Source organism: Lepisma saccharinum, chromosome 20 (genome assembly GCF_977018435.1).
Source record: "Lepisma saccharinum chromosome 20, izLepSacc3.1, whole genome shotgun sequence".
NCBI classification, from domain to species: domain Eukaryota; kingdom Metazoa; phylum Arthropoda; class Insecta; order Zygentoma; family Lepismatidae; genus Lepisma; species Lepisma saccharinum.
In genome coordinates this window covers 21,161,247-21,182,313 of record NC_139248.1, presented here as the reverse complement: position 1 = coordinate 21,182,313, position 21,067 = coordinate 21,161,247, and the positions used below count along the sequence as shown (strand labels likewise).

General features: G+C 40.0%; 1 protein-coding gene across 1 annotated transcript in view; it reads left to right on the top strand.

The window, feature by feature from the left end:
* The window catches only part of LOC146003543 (uncharacterized), a 45,058-nt gene that overhangs the window by 5,403 nt on the left and 18,588 nt on the right, over positions 1-21,067 (top strand). Inside the window, exons 2-5 of the mRNA XM_083141837.1 lie at positions 127-192; positions 4,778-4,808; positions 6,386-6,518; positions 14,377-14,512. Of these exons, the coding sequence (XP_082997963.1) occupies positions 127-192; positions 4,778-4,808; positions 6,386-6,518; positions 14,377-14,512 (366 nt within the window). The remainder of the gene's footprint in view (positions 1-126; positions 193-4,777; positions 4,809-6,385; positions 6,519-14,376; positions 14,513-21,067) is intronic.

Here is a 21,067-nt window from a genome sequence, read left to right as displayed (position 1 = left end):
TTACTTGATTTCATGTCCCAAAATACATATCTGAAACGATCGATGTAAATACGGGTTTAATTTTTGGAAAAGAGCTGCACCTTAAAATCTATTCCCTATTAATTACTAATTAATTAATTACTCCAGTTTACAGGCGGTGGTGTGGCAGTTCAAGGTCAAGAAATAGGCCCAGCAGGACATTTGCCGGAGGCGGTAAGTTCGTAACACATCGATTTCTACTATCCTACCAACACGGAGCACAAGCTTAACCCTTCGATGAATCATTGGTAGAACACTTTCCGTGGCAGTTTCCGAAATTACTGTTTTGAGTACGTTAGTTTTCCTTAACATTTACACACTTTCTTAGCAATTTTTTGACGTCATCCATATCGTAAGGTCGGGTTTGTGTTACAGGTTGGATTGAAAAGGGTCGCCACTGCCCACATGCACCCACGAAACCCAAACTCCTAACACGTAAATCTGATATATAAAGTAAAACCACTAAAATGAGTCCGTGTTGCTTGCGCCGAGGCTTCTTATCGGTTCATTTCCGCCGCGACATATGTCAAGACCTTCCTTGGTGGGTTTTCGCACAATCCGGAGTGTCATTACCGTCGCGCGCACGTGTGTTTATGACGTTGCGCAGCTCCAGCTGTGTTTATCTTCGATTGAAAAGGAAGGTGGTTGGTAAGTGAATGTATGATGAAAATATACATGAGGGATATACATTGGGAAATTAGTATTTATGTAAAACTGAGACTTGAGAGAGACGACAAGATGGCTGAGAATATGGAAATGATAGAAACAACGCGTGGAATGCCTTAGAGCATTTGCATACCTACAAGAATTCAAATAACGTTTGTATTGTTGTTGTGCAAGTGTATCGAAATATTGTGTTTATATATACGTAGCTATTACTTATATAATGTTTGCAAAAAAATTACACTGTATTTATAATGTTTTTGACGATTTTATGTAGTGTATAATAATTAAGTGTAATAGACTGGCACATATATGTTGCTTCCAAAGTGTACATTTACGTAGTACTTGTAGAATGCTTTCAATATTTTAACAATAGTGTATTTACTATGTTTTTTGACGATTAACAATAAATGATTAATAGTTAATAGGCTGATACTGATTTATGTATTTTCTGTTGTGGAATAAAATTGATACAAGTAATCCTGTGCAACGTCTTTTGATATAAGTAAAGAAAAGTCATATTTGACTCTCTGGATCGGTTTAACATTTCAGTGTAAACACAGCTGTGCATCGTCATAAACACACGTTTGATTTTATGTTTTAAGTCCACTTTATGCACTAAGCACCATGTGCCCATAAGCACACGTGCGCGCGGCGGTGATGACACTCTGGATTGTGGGAAAACCAGCCGAGGAAGGTTTTGACATATGTTACGGCGGAAATGAACCGATAAGAAGCCTGGGCGCAAAGGACACGACACCCACTAAAATGCCATCCCATCAGCGTGCAATTAACGGGGGGTATGCCGGGGATCCCCCCCATTGTTTTTAGCCCCGGCAGAAGAATTTGTTTTTAATACCTGCCAGGGATGTTCTTAACGTACGTACGTACATACCACCCACACATTATATATGAGTACCTTCTTAACGTTACTATAGAACAATTGCCACTTAAAAGTGTTCGATTTGGGAGCGGCTATTTAACCTTTAAAACAATTGTATCTACTTCTCACCTGAAGTTCTATTTTTAAATAACCTATTGTTTACTTGTTCGCAAGGAGGATTGATTTAAATCAGGTATATTTTTTTAAAAAATCAATGATTTAAAAAAACTTAAAATAAAAAAATTATAGAATAATGCACATAAGTATATTGTAGATATCAGAATCTCTTTTGGCGAAAGTACATTAATCTCGTAATCATTTAATGGTGATTATTAGGCTCTAAGAAAGGAAACAGAATCTATGTACTGATGGTGTGAAGCTCATTCGAAAGGAAATGTAATATGTAAACTGTAAACGTATCTAAATTTCTCTTGATTAAAAATTCAATACTTTATATTGGCAAAAATATGAAACATTTTTTGTAGACATATATATAGCCTAGAATACTAATCATGTTAAACCGTAAAATAGTGTCATTATTATTAAACTGTAAATAAACATGGCAGCTGATGTTTTGCAAAAAAATATTAAAAAGAATTCAAAATTTAGCTCCAAATACTTTAAAAAATATTTTAAGTTACAATTATAGACTACAACCAGACTGTTGAAGTTACACTAGAAGAAAAGTTACTGAAATTATTACAGTTTCATTAACACACTCAACAAACAATTCCATAGTAGATTCATGTAGGTATACAGTATCAGAAACAGAAAAATGTATATTTACATATATTTTCTTATTTGTTTAATCAAAGTGTTCGAATATTTTATAGGGCCGTTTACTACAAAAAGCATTTCTATAAAAGAAAACAAAAAAAACATGTGTATATGTACGGTACCAAAAACCATACAAGCAATCTTAAGAGTGTTTTATTTATTTTTTAATCGATTTAAATTTTTAAATAAAAATCATGATTTTTATCCACCGTGCTTGTTCTATTGTCGTCGGTTTGCTCTGACCATTGTTAAATAAATTATGATAACCTGAAGCAATGGGAAGTAGAGTTAATTTCGTCCGCTTTTTAGTTGGAGGTAGATCACATTTCTCGGCACACACCGTCATTGAGTTGAGCGGACAATAGAAATTTGTCAAGTTTTTTTCAGTATTACAAGTTGAATAGCTCTTTTTGCATCTGAGTTCGGGTTTTCTTAGAATGTCATTGTACTAAGTATTTCTAAATTTCGTGTAAATGTTGTCATAAGATTTGTCCTTGGTTGAGAGATACAAGATACTAAGGTACTTACTGCAGGGGATTCGTTTAGCTTATCAACTAGTAACACATACAAATGTTCCCCCTTTTCTTCGAGGGAAATTCTGCGCTCGTCATGTTGCTCAAGTCCCCGCCACGAAAACAGTCCAGTCAAAGTCACGCCACTCACCTACAGTGTTGCCAATAAACAACAATTTCAACTTTCAATAATAATTCAATAATAAATGTTAGAAAATAGTACTTAACGTAAAGAACATTACGATATGTTTTTACACTGAAATACTTTCTTGGTAATTCAGGGAAAAAATGAAAACATGTTTCCATGAAATTCATGAGGAATTTTTTTTTTTTTTACTTCAAACTAAAAAATGATGAAAGCAGTGACACAATAGTAGTTAAACTTTGGAGGCTCTTACTGCCTCTTCATTGCATGTGACATGTTTTCTCCTCTACTACGCTAAAAATCTCTTAGCTTTCCTTTCTTCTACTTTCGCCTTCTAATGAGATTTCCGGTAAGTGCCACACAGGCAGACGCCGCTTGCAAAACACACACGCTATTGTAGAGTTCCAGTAACCACACGTGCATGCCATGGAGGACCCCCTAGGAGAAGGCCGGTGTCCAAGTGGGATAGTAGACTTTTAGGAGGGCTGCGTTCCTCACGAGGCGCCGTAGACATGTGCCGGGCCCCACTCACCCTGACAGGCCTTTGGGGGCCGGGATCTTTACATATTTCTGATTTCCTTCCCGGGTTCGAATCCCGGTCTGAGCATGAGTGTGAGTGACCCTTCAATTTCTTCTAATAATAACTCCATCCTGATCGTCGCCAATAGCCATAAGTGGCAAACAAGAATGGTCAGCAAAGCTCCTTACGGTACCAAAGATCTCGGGTTGGAGTCCTGGGTGTTCGTTTGTCTTGAAGTGCAAGTGAAGCACCGAAAAAGAGATGGAGGCAACAAGGATTGTACTACATGGACAATATTTTAAAAGTCCACGACAGGGTGTCTGACTGCCACACGAGATTTCACATGCCCTCCACCCCTCCACAATGACCTTGCGCAAAGCGGAACTGGATCTACCTAGCCTGTCACGAGTTTGATACCCAGTGGAGGCACACACTGTTTCACACTCCACTTTAAACTGTAGGTTCAGTCCCGATCAGCCTATCTGTACATAAAGTAGACTTAAAACAAATCTCAAAGACTCGAGAACGTGTGGAAGTCTAAACTACGTATGTGCCTTCATGGTACGGAACAATGGGCAGAGAATAGCTCATATCCTTTTAATTAATTACTTCAGAATCTAGTATAGCCATAGTGCTTCCACAAAGCCACTGAGCGACTAATTTACTACTCACGACCCATTTCCAAACTCTCTACAGATCCTATTCGACCTCATCCCCTATCCGACACCGCCTTTCTGCTACCTGTCTGGAGACATCTTACGTCACACAATGCTTGTAGGAAGAATAGTGACGTAGGCCAGTGAATGTATATTTCACTGCCAAGGTGCAAACTTCCCCAGAATAATTTTGCAAATTAATTTGTAAGCTTCGTGTAGCAGATGTTACATTTATGCCATCACGATGGCGCAGTCGTAACGTCGTCGCCTTGTAACCAAGGTGTCCCTGGTTCGATACCCGGTGGAGACACAAGTGGTTCTGATCCTATTTTAAACTGTAGGCCCAGTTCTGGTTAGCCTATATGTTTTTAAAGTGGTCTTAAAACACAAATTAAAACAGACATAACTCACATTTCATCAAAAGAATTGAGTACATTTTCAATTTGTTCACAATTGTGTGCATGACAATGCAATAGAACAGTTACTCTGAACGCCTTGTTAACTAAATGTTCGCTATAATAAATTTATACTGATAATAACATCAACTGATTGCTAATTTTATATATAAGTCACACCCTAATTGGCGTTCTTTTTCTTTTTCAGCTGAGAAACCCAAAACGAGAAAAGATACTTGGTAAGAGTTGCATAATGCTTCTATTCTAACTCGTGTTTGTAGCATTAGATACTATTCAAGCCTGGGCAACCCGCACTATTTGTGAAAGAGCGCTCTCGTATGCACGTGTGCATAGCCTTTGCATTGTTCCATTATTCTGTGAATGGTGTCACACCCTTCACAGGGAAAAAGGTTTATAAAAAAGTATGTAGTAATATTTTCAGAAACTAAAAAGATTTAAAAGCCGAGTCAAGTTTGCTGTGTGAAAATATAGACTGGGAAAGGTCCTCAAGTCATGTCTCAGAAGTGTCACTCTATTACAAAAAATGTATTTTCTGTAGCTAAAAATTAAGATTAGCGAAGAATATTCTGAAATTACATAACTTTCATCAAGGAAAATGAAATTACATGAATTGATACACCTACATATTTGAAGGTGTTAAGAAAATAATTAAGAAATGATTTGTAAATTTGACTGAATGTCACACCCGTAACAATGGAATTGCCCATTGCTAGCATGATCGATAAGCTTTTTCAGCCAATAGCAATAGTACTACAAGAAGGCTAGATCATTGGAATGGGTGTCTGGTTAAATCGTCATTTTCTAAGTTTACATGTTTAGGAACTCATTCCGGTATATTTGTAAGCTTATTGCTAATTCAGGAACTGTGGCGAAGGTTGCCAATTCAGGAACTGTGGCGAAGTTTGTCAATTCAGGAACCGTGGCGAAGGTTGCCAATTTCGATATTCCTTTCTCAGTTTTATCATCGTCTTTCGTCTTACTTCTCTTCTCCCTCACTACTTTCTATGTTCCCCTTACCGTTTTCTTCTTTCTATTTCTTTCTCTCTGTGTCAATCTTCTGTTATTTCCCTTCCATCATTCTCTCTCTGTTTAGCTTCCTTATTTACATCCATTTCTTTCTCTTTCCTTCATTCTCTCTCTCTCTCTCTCACACACACTTCCTTATTGCTCTCCTCTTTCCTTCTCTCTCTCTCTCTTTCTCTTCTATATTTACATCCTGTCCAACTCTTTTTCTTCTCACTAAATGTGTCTCGCTTATTGATTTCTCTCTCACACTTCTTTATTTTTATTATCTTTCCTGCTCTTTCTCTCTCTCTGTCTGTCTCTCTGGATCTTTTTTCTTTTCTCTCATCCTCTACCACTTCATCTCCCTTTTCTCTCTTCTAAACGTTTCTTTTATGATGATGTAAACATTACATGAGAGGATAGAATTTCGAGGGACTCCCGGGAACCGGTGGATACACATAGTGTCCAAATCCCACTTTAAACTGTAGGTCCAATCCCGATCAGCCTACCTGTGCATAAAAGTGGACACCTATTTTAGGTCACATCCACCACCTTAAGTTAGGTAGAGTAAGAATATTTCAAATTGAATTTTATAGGTCAAATTAAAAAAAAAATACTATGTTACGGAGTGGCTTTAGCATACCAAGATGAAAGATCAGTATTTAATCTTATTCACAAAAAAATACAAGCGTTTTCAGCTACGTTATGAATTTCTTTATAGTGCCAAATTTAAGGAGTCTAGGGGACATTTCTGCACGTCGGTAACTTGTTTTCTTGTATTTTTTTACAGCATCCAGATACGTAGCTGTGGATTTCGACACCTGGCTGGAAAAACGCGTTCCAGAAGTTCTCCAATTCAATGGAACCGTGGAAGGGTTCGATGCTTATGGAAATGTCTTTGGCCATCACGAAACAACTAAAAAGTACGTTAATAAATAATTTTAGCATGCATTGTAGGTGTTACAATTAAAATGATCTGACATTTTGTTATGCTTTAATAGTCTCATATTACAAGAAAAGGGGAAAACAAAACTTGAATTCTTCATGTAATTTTGATTTTATGTGATCGAAACTGTTGCGATAAAATAGTTTGAAATTGAAAATTTCAGATGTACGAATACTTTTTACACTCACTGTACATGGAAAACAATACAACCACATAGAGAATTAACTTACACTCTCTCCTTCTTGCTCTCTCTCTCTCTCTCTCTCCCCTCCTAATTTTCTCTTTTCTCCACTTTCTCTCCCTTTCCTGTCTCTCTTTCCCTATCACCTTCTGTCGTACCTTCTTTCTCTTCTCTCCATTTGCTCTCTTTCCCTCTCTCTCTCCTCTTCTCTCTTCTTCTCGCTTTACTCTGCTGTACTGAGCGAGAGCGACGTTGTCATTTTAGCGTTTTCCAAAATTTTCACTCCGTATACCAAAAAAGGATTTGATGTACAGTCACGGACATTTCTGGGTTGTAATGATACCATTAGATTACAATGGGGTTGTTACAACCCAGCAGTGTCCATGACTGTACAGGGTGTTCATAAAGTCCCGGTACCATTACAAAAACATAGCTCGGAAACTACATGCAATAAAACAATGCTGCAAAATGAGCTACAACTCTCCACGTTTATACGCCTCAATATACGCCCCCTTTACTTGCTTCAGAACATCAAGGCGGTCATCCACTTCTGCCCATACACGCCCCAGCATATCTACCAGTAACAGTTAGGATACTCTCCGTTATTCTTCTTAGAAGAGTAGCAACTTCTGGAACAGAAGTGCGGTAAACACAATCTTTGACACACCCCCAGAAGAAGAAATCCAAGGGTGTGATATCAGGAGAGCGCGGTGGCCAGGGAATAGGTCCACCACGGAATATTCACCTGCCAGAAAAGGTAGTCGTTGTCTTCGTCTATTGAATACAGCGTGGCACTGGCAGGGGTTTATCTAGGATTTTTCCCTTGGGGGGGGGGTTGGAAAATTTTGGGGGTGTAAGTTTGGGTAAGTTAGGTGCATATTTTGGACTGTTTTAAAAATGTTCGCCCTAATTCAATTTGTTCATGGATGTTTTTAGAGATTAGCCCCCCCCTCCCTTCCCTTCACGTAACATTTCAGAAGAAAAAAGATGTCAAATACAGGAAAAGATGGAAAATAGATTAATGTTAACATTGCAGTTTAACGTTTCGAGTATTGCTTTCCTTCCGATAATGTTCAGTACTTGATTTAATCAATCGTTAGACAAAACACAAGGAATGACATTAAAAAACACAAAACTTTAACATATTATTACCAGGAATCATTTCATGCAATTCTTAAGCTAGTTATAAAGAAATTAGGAACACTTGCGCAATTTTTTAACTGTTTTTGTATCGTTCTTGCCGTAGGTGTAACTCGGAGTTCAACTTGTGGGTGCCCAATTAATAATAATAATAATAATAATAATAATAATAATAATAATAATAATAATAATAATAATACATTTTCTTTATTCAGCGGGCGAGGTTCAGTCAAGGGCTCCTCTGCCACCTAACCCTTGTCAATATGATAATAAATATAAGATGATTATAAACTTATGGAGCAGTAAGCTAAACGTAAAAAAAAAAACAGATACAAAAAAATGAAGAAAGAAAGAAATACATAGGAATTAGTTGCATACAAAAAAAATTGTAACTAGAAATACAAAAGACAATAGTAATAATAATACAATAATACAATTCCTTATAGTGAGTGACTTGATACCTTCAGTATGTGCCCCGACTCCGTCATTGTTCCATTAACAGCAGATCTTTTATTTTACCTTTGAAATTTAATGGGTTGCTTACACTAGCGATATTTGCGGGCAATGCATTGCATGCTTTGGGAGCTGAAAAGGAGAAAGATGATTTGTAGGCCGTGGTAGAGTGATTGGGTAAATCGAAGTTGTTGAAATATCAGTGAGAATGCATTGCATGGGTGTGGCCGCACTTGCCTGTCTGAAGTTGTAGTAATAAATACAGATATAATATGACAAATAAATTATGACACTGCCAGCGAAACGAGCAATAACATTTTTAGAACTATTTCTTTGCAAACTGGTTATGCATATTATTAGTTAAACATAGCGACAGCATCTCATGATGTTTACTCTTTACAATCTTGCTTTACTCGTTCGTTGAAGACTTCAATATGAAATTCCTTGACCGATTTCGTTCAAATGCAATATCAAGTACCTATCAAACGTGCATCCCAACTTCCCACTATGTTTAACGTCTTCATGGCCATGCTCTAAATATATCGAGTTTCATTACTTTATTTCAGTTTGTGAATCATCGTTTAAACAGAGATTTGAAAACACCAGCAGAATTTGGAACTCACTCGCTACATAGAACTATTAAAATTATACATGCATATTTTCTAACTGTTAGAACTGTTAGAACAGGAGGGGGCAGGGGGCATGTGGTAAGGTAAAGAGGACGCCGAACGAGCAAAGCAAGATTGTAAAGAGTAAACATCATGGGATACTGTCGCTATGTTTAATGAATAATATGCATATGAATTATACCCTTACAAAACTTTGGAAGCTTTTGAGAGTTTATCTTTCAAATACTAAATGAGAGACTCTAGGGAATTAGGAGTCACATACCTCTTTGCCTTAAAAGAAAACGAAATAACATGTGCAAATAAACGCATGGCATGTTAACTGCAAAAGGAAGGCAAGGAATTTTCACTTCTAAATTGAGGCAATGCTTTATTTTCAATTATTTGAAAATTGAATAGCATTTATTTCACTATCCAACACAAAGAGCACAATGAACCAAACAAATTTTCTCCCTCCACGTTTTCCAGCAGGCAGTGGCAAGCGCCGTCGTGCCCTCACTGGTGCGCCTATGGTCAAATATAAATTTGGTACTTAATGTAAATTAAATTTCTTTTGTGTTTAATTCCTTACACAGTCAGGCCCGTAGCCAGGAATTCTTTGTAAGGGGGGGGCAAAGTCAATCCTAGAGGGGCAAATTTTTAATATATTGTGTCGCATTGGCAGATATAGCAGGGTACACAGAGGCACTTGACACCTCCCCCAAAAGAGATAAGTAACAGAAAAGGGATGATATCTTGAAACTGCAAAGGACAAAAAAAAACTTCGAGCAACATCAAATGGCATTTTTTCGATAATGACCTTTCTAGATTGCCAAAGAATATAAAGTTTAACATAAATAGGCTAATAGGGACTGTATCTACTTGATATTTACAAGTTGATAGTGTTAATAGACGATTAATGGGCCTCTCTGCAGAACTGATTAAGGGAGTCCTTTATAAATCATGCTTATTAATGATTTAATGATTCCCTCAAGTTTCCCGTATGCAAAATTTTTCCGCACAAAGGAATCTCACGAGAATTCAATAACACCATTGTGTTGTGTTATGCAAGAAAAATCAAATTAATTAAATAATAATGGTTACATATTATCTACACTTTGATGAATTGTGTAAAAATTTGTAATACATTTTTTTTTTACTTTCTAAAACATGGGTCCCTTGCATCACTACTGATAATGTTTGCCTACTGGTTACGTTAACCATTTTGCAAAATATTGTGTGAATTGTAATATATTATAGTTGAAATACATGTTTTGACACCTGACAAACAAATAGGAATACCTTGATTGATCAATGAAATTGTTTTAATAGGGTGCAAATAATTCCTACGGGGCGCCATGGCATTCTCTTTAACATTTTTTTCTTTCATATAGATCGTTTGACTCCCAGAGCCGACTCCCACCGCCCCATAGCTATAGCTCTGAACTTGGACTATAAGAACAGAAAACATTGCGAGCGAGGCGAGCAAGAAAATTTTACGAAACGTATTTTTATTTGTATAAAATTTGAAATCGAAAGTGGGACAATTGCCCCTTGCAAGTGCCCTTGGCCGTCTCGAAGAGAAATGCAAGGAACTCGTAAAAACTAATTCCATCATGAGTATCCAATTGTTTCATTTGATTTGATTTGATTTAGTTTATTTTACTTCGCGTTTTGTGCCTCTTGGCTAATTTGCGAAGATGGGGATGAGTGATGAAATGATGAAATTGATGAATGAACATTCACAAACAACCAAGCCAGACCGGGATTCGATCCCGGGCCCTTGGCGTCGCAGCGCGATGTGCTAACCACTCGGCCACAGGGTTGGGCGAGTATCCAATTGTCCTGCTATTCTTAGATTCTCCTAGTCTTGTTTTTTTTACTTCAATGTTTGCTTCCCCTAGAATGGACTTCCGTCCAAGGTCGGGAGGGTGGGGGGAGGACAATGCCCCCTGCCGCCCTGTGGTTGCGGCACTGTTTATGAGTGTCTCTTCATCAATTTCACGTCATCATTCATTGTTGCGATTAGCTATAAGTGGCAGAAAAGCAACTCTAAGTAACAAAAATCAAATATCCACTCCCTCTCTCTACCACATGAATCACTATTACCAAAAAGGGAAATTCCCCCACCCCCCCAATCCTGATACGACATTATACTGAATCCCACACACCTTCATAAATCACAAAATCAATAAGTGTCTTTGTTATGTTGCTAGAGTAATTCTAAAGATTAGTGAGAATTCCAAGTGTTCAGTATTTTTCACAGGGGGGAACAAAGCAGGCTCTCAGGGGGTGGGGCAGTTGCTCCCTGGCCCCCTCTAGCTACGGGCCTGCTTACACTTCTTGAATAAAATTAAACTTGTCATTATGTCAGGGAACCAACTAGATACAAAGAGAAAGACAATTTTTACTAAAGCTATATCTTTGCAAACTGACAATAACTTAAATTTAATAGGGTGCCAGTAATTTCACAGGGCACCACGACGTTAACGCTTTTCAATTTTTATCTGTTTTGCTTGTTCGGCACCCCATTTGTACTTAGCGCCCAGGCAAGCACCACACGTGGACCTTCCCCTTTTACAACTCTCTTTCTAATAGTATATAATTTCTTTTGCAAAGGTAAGAACTCTTGGAGCCACAAAAATGGTCATCAACTATAGACGTGAATGAATCACTTAGGTTCTTTATGAAATACTTGCATTTTATATCGAATACTCGGTCAGTAAATTTTATATTTGCACTTTATAAATATCGGTTGGAAGAAATTATACCTACATATAGTGTCACTGATTTTCAACTCACCACTTTCGGTTTCTTTCTGTCTGGTTTTTCATTTTCTCTATCTTCTTCAGACAGTTTTGCAGTAAAGTTTCAGACATTGTTATACACTAAACAGAACGACAACACACGAACGGAGATGCTACACTGAGACTGACCTAAGGCATTTGACTGTTCTTTTCTCTACCGCTCCAAAATCACTCATCTCGCCAAATTACAGAAAATAGTGTTGCTAACCATAGTAACAGAATTCACTACAAGGAGTCAAACCTGTATCTTTGAATTTCTTCCCTTACTTTTATCGTACATTTTTCACATGAAAGAATCGAAAGAAAAATGCAACAAAATGTAAATTTCATTGACTCAGGGGTTGAATAATTGAATTTACGAATCTGTAACGTATTTAAGAAATATATAAGGTATTCAAACGCTGAACTGTCAACACTGTCAGTGGCGACGCGTCATATGAGGCGCGGAGGCAGAGCCTACCCTAATATATTTGTCTATTACGGATTATTTTATTACTTATAAATTTCATTAAACGACGCTTAATAAAAGAAAACTGAAATTCTTGGTCTTCCGATAATTACCGCAAGTTTGCAACCCTGCCTGGAACCGTATCTGAGCATTCAGCGAGGCCCGCCCGAGAGTGCCTCAGCTGGTCCCATAACAACCTATGTGATTCGTGCGGGAAAGCATAATTTCAGGGGCGTTCGCCTGTAATGTAACCTGAGAGGCCGGCCTCTTTTCTTTCTCTCACCCTCTCTCCCTGACTTCCGAAGAGTGCCGATCGTGTACGAGCGCGTGACGAAGCAGGCAGTGGACGTACAGAGCTTGTTGAAGCAGTGTTTCCATGGAAGATTCAGAGCTGTGCCGGGAGCGGAGCACACCCAGCTGCTAACATGTAGCGAAAATGTGTTGCTAACACCTCTAAGTCTGGCCTCCTAATCTATCAAAGTAGGCATTATTAGAATTCTAACTGCAAATAATGCATGCAAGTTGGTTACCAGTGTTAAGTTTGGTGCTTTCAGGTCTTTTGAGGAACTGCTTTTCGCGAAGTGTTAACTGCTGGATGTGCCCCACACCAATCTCGATTCAGAGAGGGAAAGTATTTTATTTCTTTGAGGAAAGGGATATTGAGACGAAATTTCCTTTCATGATTAGTGACTTAACTGAAAACGCGCCACTTTTAAAATGGGGCAAAGTACGTACAATGCAAACGTATAGAGAAAATCCATGTTACTGAAATTTTCTGGTCGGTGTGTTATACAGTCCGTGTTCTCATTTAGCATTTCATCATTTTCTAAATCATATTATATTTTTTTTAAAAAAAAGTCGCCTGTTGAAGAAGAATTATATGCATAAAAAAAGTTAAAAAGAAATAATTGATTGATAGATTTAGTTTATTTTACTTGGCTTTCTGCCATTTTTGGCTAATTGGGAAGATGAGAATGAGCGATAATATGATGACATTGACGAAGGAACACTCACGAAGAACATCTATGCCCAGGTGGGGATTCGAACCTGAGGCCCTTGTCGTAGCACGCTGTTATAACCAATCTGCCGCGGAGGTCAGCATTAAAAAGAAATAAACGCTAAGTGACGATCAAGTGAACCCACCATTTCTGTAATGCAAGAAACATTTACAATACTGTTATTGAAGTAGCAAATAATTTTTACGAGCAGCTTTAATCTAACAAATGTAAGATGGCTAGGGCCTGACAGAACGGCTTTCTCATTGGGTGACGCGTGGTCAGAATATCGAGTCCCATTGTCACTGTTCTTTTGACCTTCTGGACAGAAGCGCCTTTATTCTCAGATATCTAATCGAGACTAGATTAAAGTAGAATCTGAACCAATGCCTGCAGGGGAAATCGAACCTTCTACTTCTTGATTATAAGGCGAGAGCGTTAATCACTACATTATCCTTTACAATCACTATCCCGACTTAAGTAGATAAGATTCAGGCAATATGTTATCTTTTATTTTCTAGGGGCTATATTTTAACATACTACTGTTTAAAAAAAATCACATCTTCCCCTCCCCCCAAACCCTGCTCCGTCCTCTGCCTACCCTTCCAGAGACAGCACGCTTCGCCACTGAACACTGTGCGCGGAATGTGCTCCCTGGAAGGAGGGCGAGAGGTCAGTTTGACATTTTCCAGATGGCAGTGTCCCTTCCCTACCCTTTAGAGCTGACCGAAGTCTTGTCAAGGGAGCTAATGATGACCATGCTGCACATTCCACCCTCCTTCCTTGACACTTTGGTTTTAGTTGATCGAAAGGTCCATTCTTCATTCTTCAGCTACAAATGATTCCTTTCTATTAATGTTGAAGTATTGTCATTCTATTGTTGATATAAACATCCTTATTTACACCCCCCCCCAGTAGAGGGTGTGTTCCACTTTTCTGCTTGGGGGGTGTTTAGCAAAATTTTGGAGGGTGTTGGGGGGGGTGTTAGGGGTGTGTGGATAAATCACTGGGCACTGGCGAAATCATAACGCAAAGGACGGTCATTTGGTTGCAAATCCTGAGTCATTTTCACTTCGTTCTATTGCATGTAGTTTCCGATCTAGGTTTTTTGTAATGGTACCGGGAATTTATGCACACCCTGTATTTGAAAAAGTTATTTTTAAAGTATTAAGCAATATATTGGTTTATTTCTCTCCTCTCTTTCAGCTTCATGGTGAAGCTGACCAGCGAGAAGTTCGAGTGGTTGAAGTGGACCCTGTTCAAAGCAGACATCCACATCCAGTACTCCCAATGGTTCCATAACCCAACAGGGGAAACGCTCCCGGGAATCCTCAATAAAACAGTTAAGCAGAGGTTTTTTTTATATATTTTTAAAAATAAACCTTTACTGCCTTAAATGGCTATTGCGACTTTGAATTCGCCCCTAATACCTCTCATTAATAAAAACTGATCTTATTGATTAGCAGCGAATGAGCCTACTGGAGGAAGGATTAACATCACTGTTAGAGATCGGGGAGTTCATTGAACTCTCCAGCCTGACTACTGCTTATTTTGTGGGGAGTAAGAAAATGTATTTGAAGTCCTTGCCTTGACTCATTCTCACCCAACAGGTCGGTAGGTACCAGGGCTTGCCCCGAGTTGATGCCTTCCTGGAGATGAGGCCTGTTCGAAAAGCTTAAATTACTTGTCATATATTGAATTTACAATAAGTTAAGGATCAGGGCAACAAAGGAATCTTTACAACACATTTGTTATTACTAGGCTGAGAAATTGACATAAAATGCCCTTTTCTTGTTCTTCGGCCTGAAAATTTGAAAATATGGGACTTATAGACAGTCTATTTTAGTCATACGTGCCTAGCTGGAAAATAAATGCTTTTTCATACTTAAAATGAGACAATGACGAATAAATCAGTTGAACATACATTAATTGTGCATCTGTCTGTAATAGCCAATCAGAGTGCACTGTAGTTAAGGGAAAATCCATCTGCAGCAACTAATCAGATTACATCATATCGGTTTATATATCCACTGAAGGAGAGAGCGAAGCTCTAACCCCTCATTCATTAGAGAGGTTGTATGGGAATTTCTGAAGGTTATATACGAGAGTAGTACAATAAGCCCGGTTCACAAACCGAAAATGGGGCTCGGTGGGGCTCGCCTTAATGGATTTCTCTTGTAAGGCATGAGCCCCATTTTCTCGCAGTGTTGCCAACACCTTACTCGAAAAAATCACCAAGGTTTTTTCTTGGTCTAACCTAACCTAAAGCAAGGAGCTGGCAATCTTGCTTGAGGCTTCTTAATGGTTTGCTCTTGTAAGGCATAAGCCTTATTTTCTCGCAGTGTTGCCAACACCTTACTCGAAAAAAATCACCAAGGTTTTTTTCTTGGTCTAACCTAACCTAAAGCAAGGAGCTGGCAACCTTGCTTGAGGCTTGTCTTACAGTGCATAAAGCAAGGTTGCCAACCTACTGGTGCTTTTGCCATAGCTTTTTACAAAAAAAAAGAGAGAGGAGAGAGAGAGAGGGAAGAGTTAAACAACCGACAGCCTACCTACAACTTTTTTTTCTTGGTCTAACCTAACCTAAAGCAAGGAGCTGGCAACTTTGCTTGAGGCTTGCCTTACAGTGCATAAAGCAATTTTTGCCAACCTACACACACTGGGCAAGGAGAGCCGGCACTGCCGTAAAAGAGAGAGATGGGTGGATGGCAACACAGTATGTGTGTGCGTGTGTGTGTATAATATGTAGCATTATTAACTAGAGTGTGTTGGCAAACCACCTGCAACTAAAAAAATAGAGATGCCAACGTTGCTGTAAGATGAAGAGAGAGAGAGACCTACGGCTGGCAACAGTGGTGAGCGAATGCGCCATATCGTAATTTTCCAACTCCGGCAATGTTTGTATATCGTGACCTTTGTAAACCTCTCTCGGGGGAACGATGTGCCACACACACACACACACACACACACACACGCGCGTATTGTGACGCATTACATACATGTGGAAAAAAAACTTTGCCTGTTATTATAAAAAAAAACTTTGACCGTATTCTTAAATAACTAACAAGAACAATGAATCTTTTTGGCTTCCGCAAACAGATCAACATGGAGACTGAACCGCCAAATTTCAATAACCTCTTACCTTCCGTGTTATCTAAACTTAATGGTTTACTGATTGTTCACCTCAACAGCATTTGGACGAAACTGAATGACGATGTGGGCAAGATGTTTTATGTTTTTAATAACAATTTACATTTCTACGAAATTCCGATCGACGGGAAACTTCAAATCACCGTGAATCCGGTGAACGCAGGCGAAATCAAAATTTCTACCGGCAAGAATATTTTTCGAATCAAGCACGACAAGATGCTTTCTAACATTACGTACGATGTTTCCGCTGGAGATTACCTGTACGTGGAACTCCTCGGAGATTAAGACAAACTTATTCCTCTCTTCGTAGAATTACGAATCGTCTATCCTATTATAAATAACCGTTAACCAAAAATGCCTAACGACATTTTCGGCAACACCAAGCGTGTAGACCATGCAGAAGAGATTCTCATGTTGGACGTTCGAGTTAAGAAGTTGAGGACCGATTTGATCGCTTTGCAGGAGACCTTAAACAAAAGTTTAGAGTCGGAAATCGCCACGCTCCAAACGCAATGTCTCGACCCCATTCTGAAAATCGATTCCGAACTGAAGACGCTGATAAAAAATTATGTCGACGTACCTTCTTACGACAGCGTTCAAAATATACAGTTGAGCGTGGATTCGCTTCAAAATGATTTGGCCAAATTACAGCAATTTCAATCGAAAAATGAAGATTTGTAAAAATTGAAACTCGAAATCGAAGAACGAACTTCCGCAATAGAAAAGAATTTCTCTGAACTTCAAACCGTCGTGAACGATATAGACGCAGAACGCTTGCACGTCGTCGTTTCCAAATTACAAGAAGAATTCACCAGCACGTTGGAAGAAATTAAATCCAAGTTGCAGACTTTGGAAGATACAATGACGAACCTACCATCGTCGGACGAACTGCAGGTCATCGGTAAAAGCGTCGCGAACATAAAAATTCAATTGGAGGCGTATCGAGATTTCGAACACATTCAAACCACCATCGCTACGCTTCAGGCGTCCTTGGAATTGATCAACGAAGAAATTAAAAATATTCACGCTGAAGCAAGAGCGTTGACGAGCATTCAAGACACGTTGAGCACGGTTCAGCAGAAGATCGAATATTTAGAAAATTTGAACGTCGAAACGAATCTCGCTCATTTTCATCACGTACTCGACAACATACAGGGTGACTTGGAATCGTTACGGACGAGCGTGCCTTCGAGCGAAGATTTGGAAAAATTGAAAACGGCGGTGACGGCACTATCCGATTCGAGCGACATCAAAAGTTCATTGAGCGATCTAGAGAGTAGGGTGGCCAATCTCCCCACCTCCAAAGAATTGCACGCTTTGAAAAGAAACATATCTCGAATGCTGAAACGATTGGAAACGGAAACGGCGAACGTGGAACAGATTCGAGACGAAATTAGTTCGCTGGTGTCGACGCTGCCCACTTCGCAGAGCGTCGCCGACCTTCACACGCAGTTTACAGAGATGCGAAGCATCGTGAACGATCTTACCGAGAAGAGCTCGAAATTGAATCAAGTCGAGAACCTTCAGAACATTGTCGTCAACATCAGAGATCAAGTTGGAGTGCTGGAATCCACGCAGGAATCGACGCTGGCCTCTTTCGGTGCCAAGTTGCAAGAACTCAACGAAAACTACAAGCAGTTGAACGTGGAAGTGAAAATCAAACCATCGTTTTCTACCGTAACGGATACCATAATCGAGCATTTGCTGCCCATCGAAAATAAACTCGGACAAGTTCACAGTAATCTCGTCACCTTCGACACTAAATTCGCCAAATTGTTCACCTTGCAAGCCATCGAAATCAACAGCGTTCCCAATCAACAGAGAATCTCCACGTTCGTCGAAGGTAACAAACTGTACATGTTGCATCCTTATCATCCGTACTACAAGTTTCTCCTCGATGGGACAATTCAGATAAACGAATTTTCGTACTGGTCTCACGGCAGAAAAGCTAGCGTTCCCACCATGACCTTAATATCGAATCGTGGTGTCCAGAAAGCAGGAAACATTCCTCTGGCACGTTGGAACGAAACGCGCAACATATATGAAATACACGAAGACGAAGATCTCACCGTTTTCGACGTGAGTGCCGGCGATAAGCTGATCATTCAAAACACGAGCGAGGTGCCACCCTCTTTGAATCCCATCACGCTGGTGCTTCTCTTGAAACGTAATCTCTAAACAAAAAAATGTCTAGGCAAGCCATCGTCGAAGAATTGCATAAACCTGCACGCCGCAACTACGAACGTTTGGCTGCGGTAACCAAGGGCATCGACGACCTCTGGCAAAGCGACCTCGTGGAGATGAGCAGCGGCAATTTGAAAAACGTACATAAATGGAACAAGGGCAACAAGTACCTCCTCACCGTCATAGACACATTTTCGAAATTCGCATGGGCTCTACCTTTGAAGGCGAAAACGGGATCGTGCGTCACGGAAGCATTCAAATTAATTTTTCGCGAAAGCGACAGACGACCACGGTTTCTGCAAACGGACAACGGCAAAGAATTTTACAACGTCGTATTCCAAAAGTTTATTCAAAAACATGGCATTCGACATTATTCGACCTTCAGTCACATCAAAGCCAGCATCGTGGAAAGATTCAATCGAACCTTGAAAACACACATGTGGAAACGATTCACGCTTCGGGGAAATTACAAATGGGTCGACATCCTGCCGGAACTCGTCGACACCTATAATGATACGGTGCACAGAACGATAGGCATGAAGCCAGCTGACGTTACGAAATCTGACGAGCAGCGTTTAATTTCTACAGTTTACAGTCCAAAGTACACACCCACGACAAAAAAAGCTAAATACAAAATTGGAGACCGGGTGAGGATCAGCAAATTCAAACGCACCTTCGAGAAGGGATTCACAAAAAATTGGAGCACGGAACTCTTTACGGTGGTTTACCCGGAAACCGACACACGTATATAATAAAAGATAGTAGCGGCGAGATTTTGAAAGGAAGATTTTACGAAGAGGAACTCTCTAAAACGAAACACCCCGACACGTACCTCATCGAGAAAGTATTGCGTAGGAAAGGTGACAAACTGTTTGTCAAATGGCTGGGACTTCCGGAAAAGAGTTGGATCGACGCGAACGAAGTGATCTTGTGAGTACGTGGAACGTGGTGAAGCGTCTACCGGATCCGGAAAGTCAAACGAAGAAAAAGAACGGTGAGTTGCTTCCCGACAGCATCCGCTGTCTGATCGTAGGTCCTTCGGGGTGTGGGAAAACGACACTGCTCGTGGACAATTTTCTCCTCGCACCGAATTGGTTAGATTGGAAGAACAGGCACCTGTACGTGTTCTCGAAAAGTTTGGAGCAATCCAAATACCAGCAACTGATGAAACTGTACGATGGTCTGGACATTGCAACGTTCGCATCGGAAATAAAACCACTCGACGATTGTCGTGAAAATTCAGTCGTTGTGTTCGACGACGCCATCCTGGAAAATCAAAATGAAATTCGCAACTTTTTCACGCAAGGTCGTCACAAAGGAATGGATTGCTTCTACCTAGCTCAAACGTTTTCCAAAATTCGAAAACAGTTAGTACGCGACAACGCTAATTTCATATGTTTGTTTCGTCAAGATCACACCAACCTCAAGCACGCGTACGATGACTACGTAGGCGGAGACATGAACTACAATCAATTTTCGGAACGCTGCTGCTCTACTTGCAGGAACGGTGACGATTTCGGATTCGCGACGATCGACATGACGAGGAAACCCAACGACGGAAAATACAGAAACAAAATCAACGACTTTCTAAACGTTGCAACGTTGTGAGAAACGACGTATATAAATAACGTCATGACGAAACGAAAAATCGAGGACGAAAATCTCAAGCTTCGCGATTACCTCGCGAAACGCTTCAAAGGTTGGAAATCCGAGAATCGCGGATTCTACGAAGAGAAGAAACGTCAGGATCAACCTGTGATCGACGCCATCAGCGGTCTAGGTAAAGAAATTAAAAGTGTCACGGAACAAAATAAAAATTTGATCAACGAACTCGTACCGCTCGCAGCTAAAAGTTACGCTGTACCCACGCCTATTTCGAGCATTCCTTCGACGCCGTTCGAATTGAAGGATGCACCGGCACGACGTCGAGCTATTGGTAGCACGTCGTCGTCTTCGGATAAAATCGAGTTGGGACCTTTGGCACGAGACTACCTGAGTACGGGGAAATTCGACAAGGATGAAGTGTTCGGATTGTATCCCAGCATGGAAACCAACGAAGGCGGTGGTGTGGTGTGGAAGATTGGGAAATCGAAGGTGACCTTCGAAGGCAACGACATTAAAGTTAATTTAGGCGAGAAGGATAGTTGGACCAGGTATCCGGGTACGGTGGGACTGTGGGAACTCGTTGCCAAAAAGCAGCCGAAAGATTACACCGACGAAGATTACCAAAGTTACAAGGAAATTCTGATCATGACGGATGCCTTGTACCAGAACAACGACGCCTCGCAGAATAGGGTGAAATCGAGCAGCGGCAAGAAGTACAGGAATCTCATCAAACCGATTTGGAACCAGGTCAAAACAGGCAGCGGCGTCAAACGCTACAACACGTTACCCAAAGAATTCGTTTGGGTGGACGACGTTAGGAAACTCGTGGACCGATTGTTGGTGATAGCCGGCGAAGAGAATGCAGGCAACCGTAATTTCTACAACGAGAAGGTTGGCATCGTGGACATGATCAGCACGAAACTTTCCAACTTCATCGTGAACGACGACAAGGGCATAG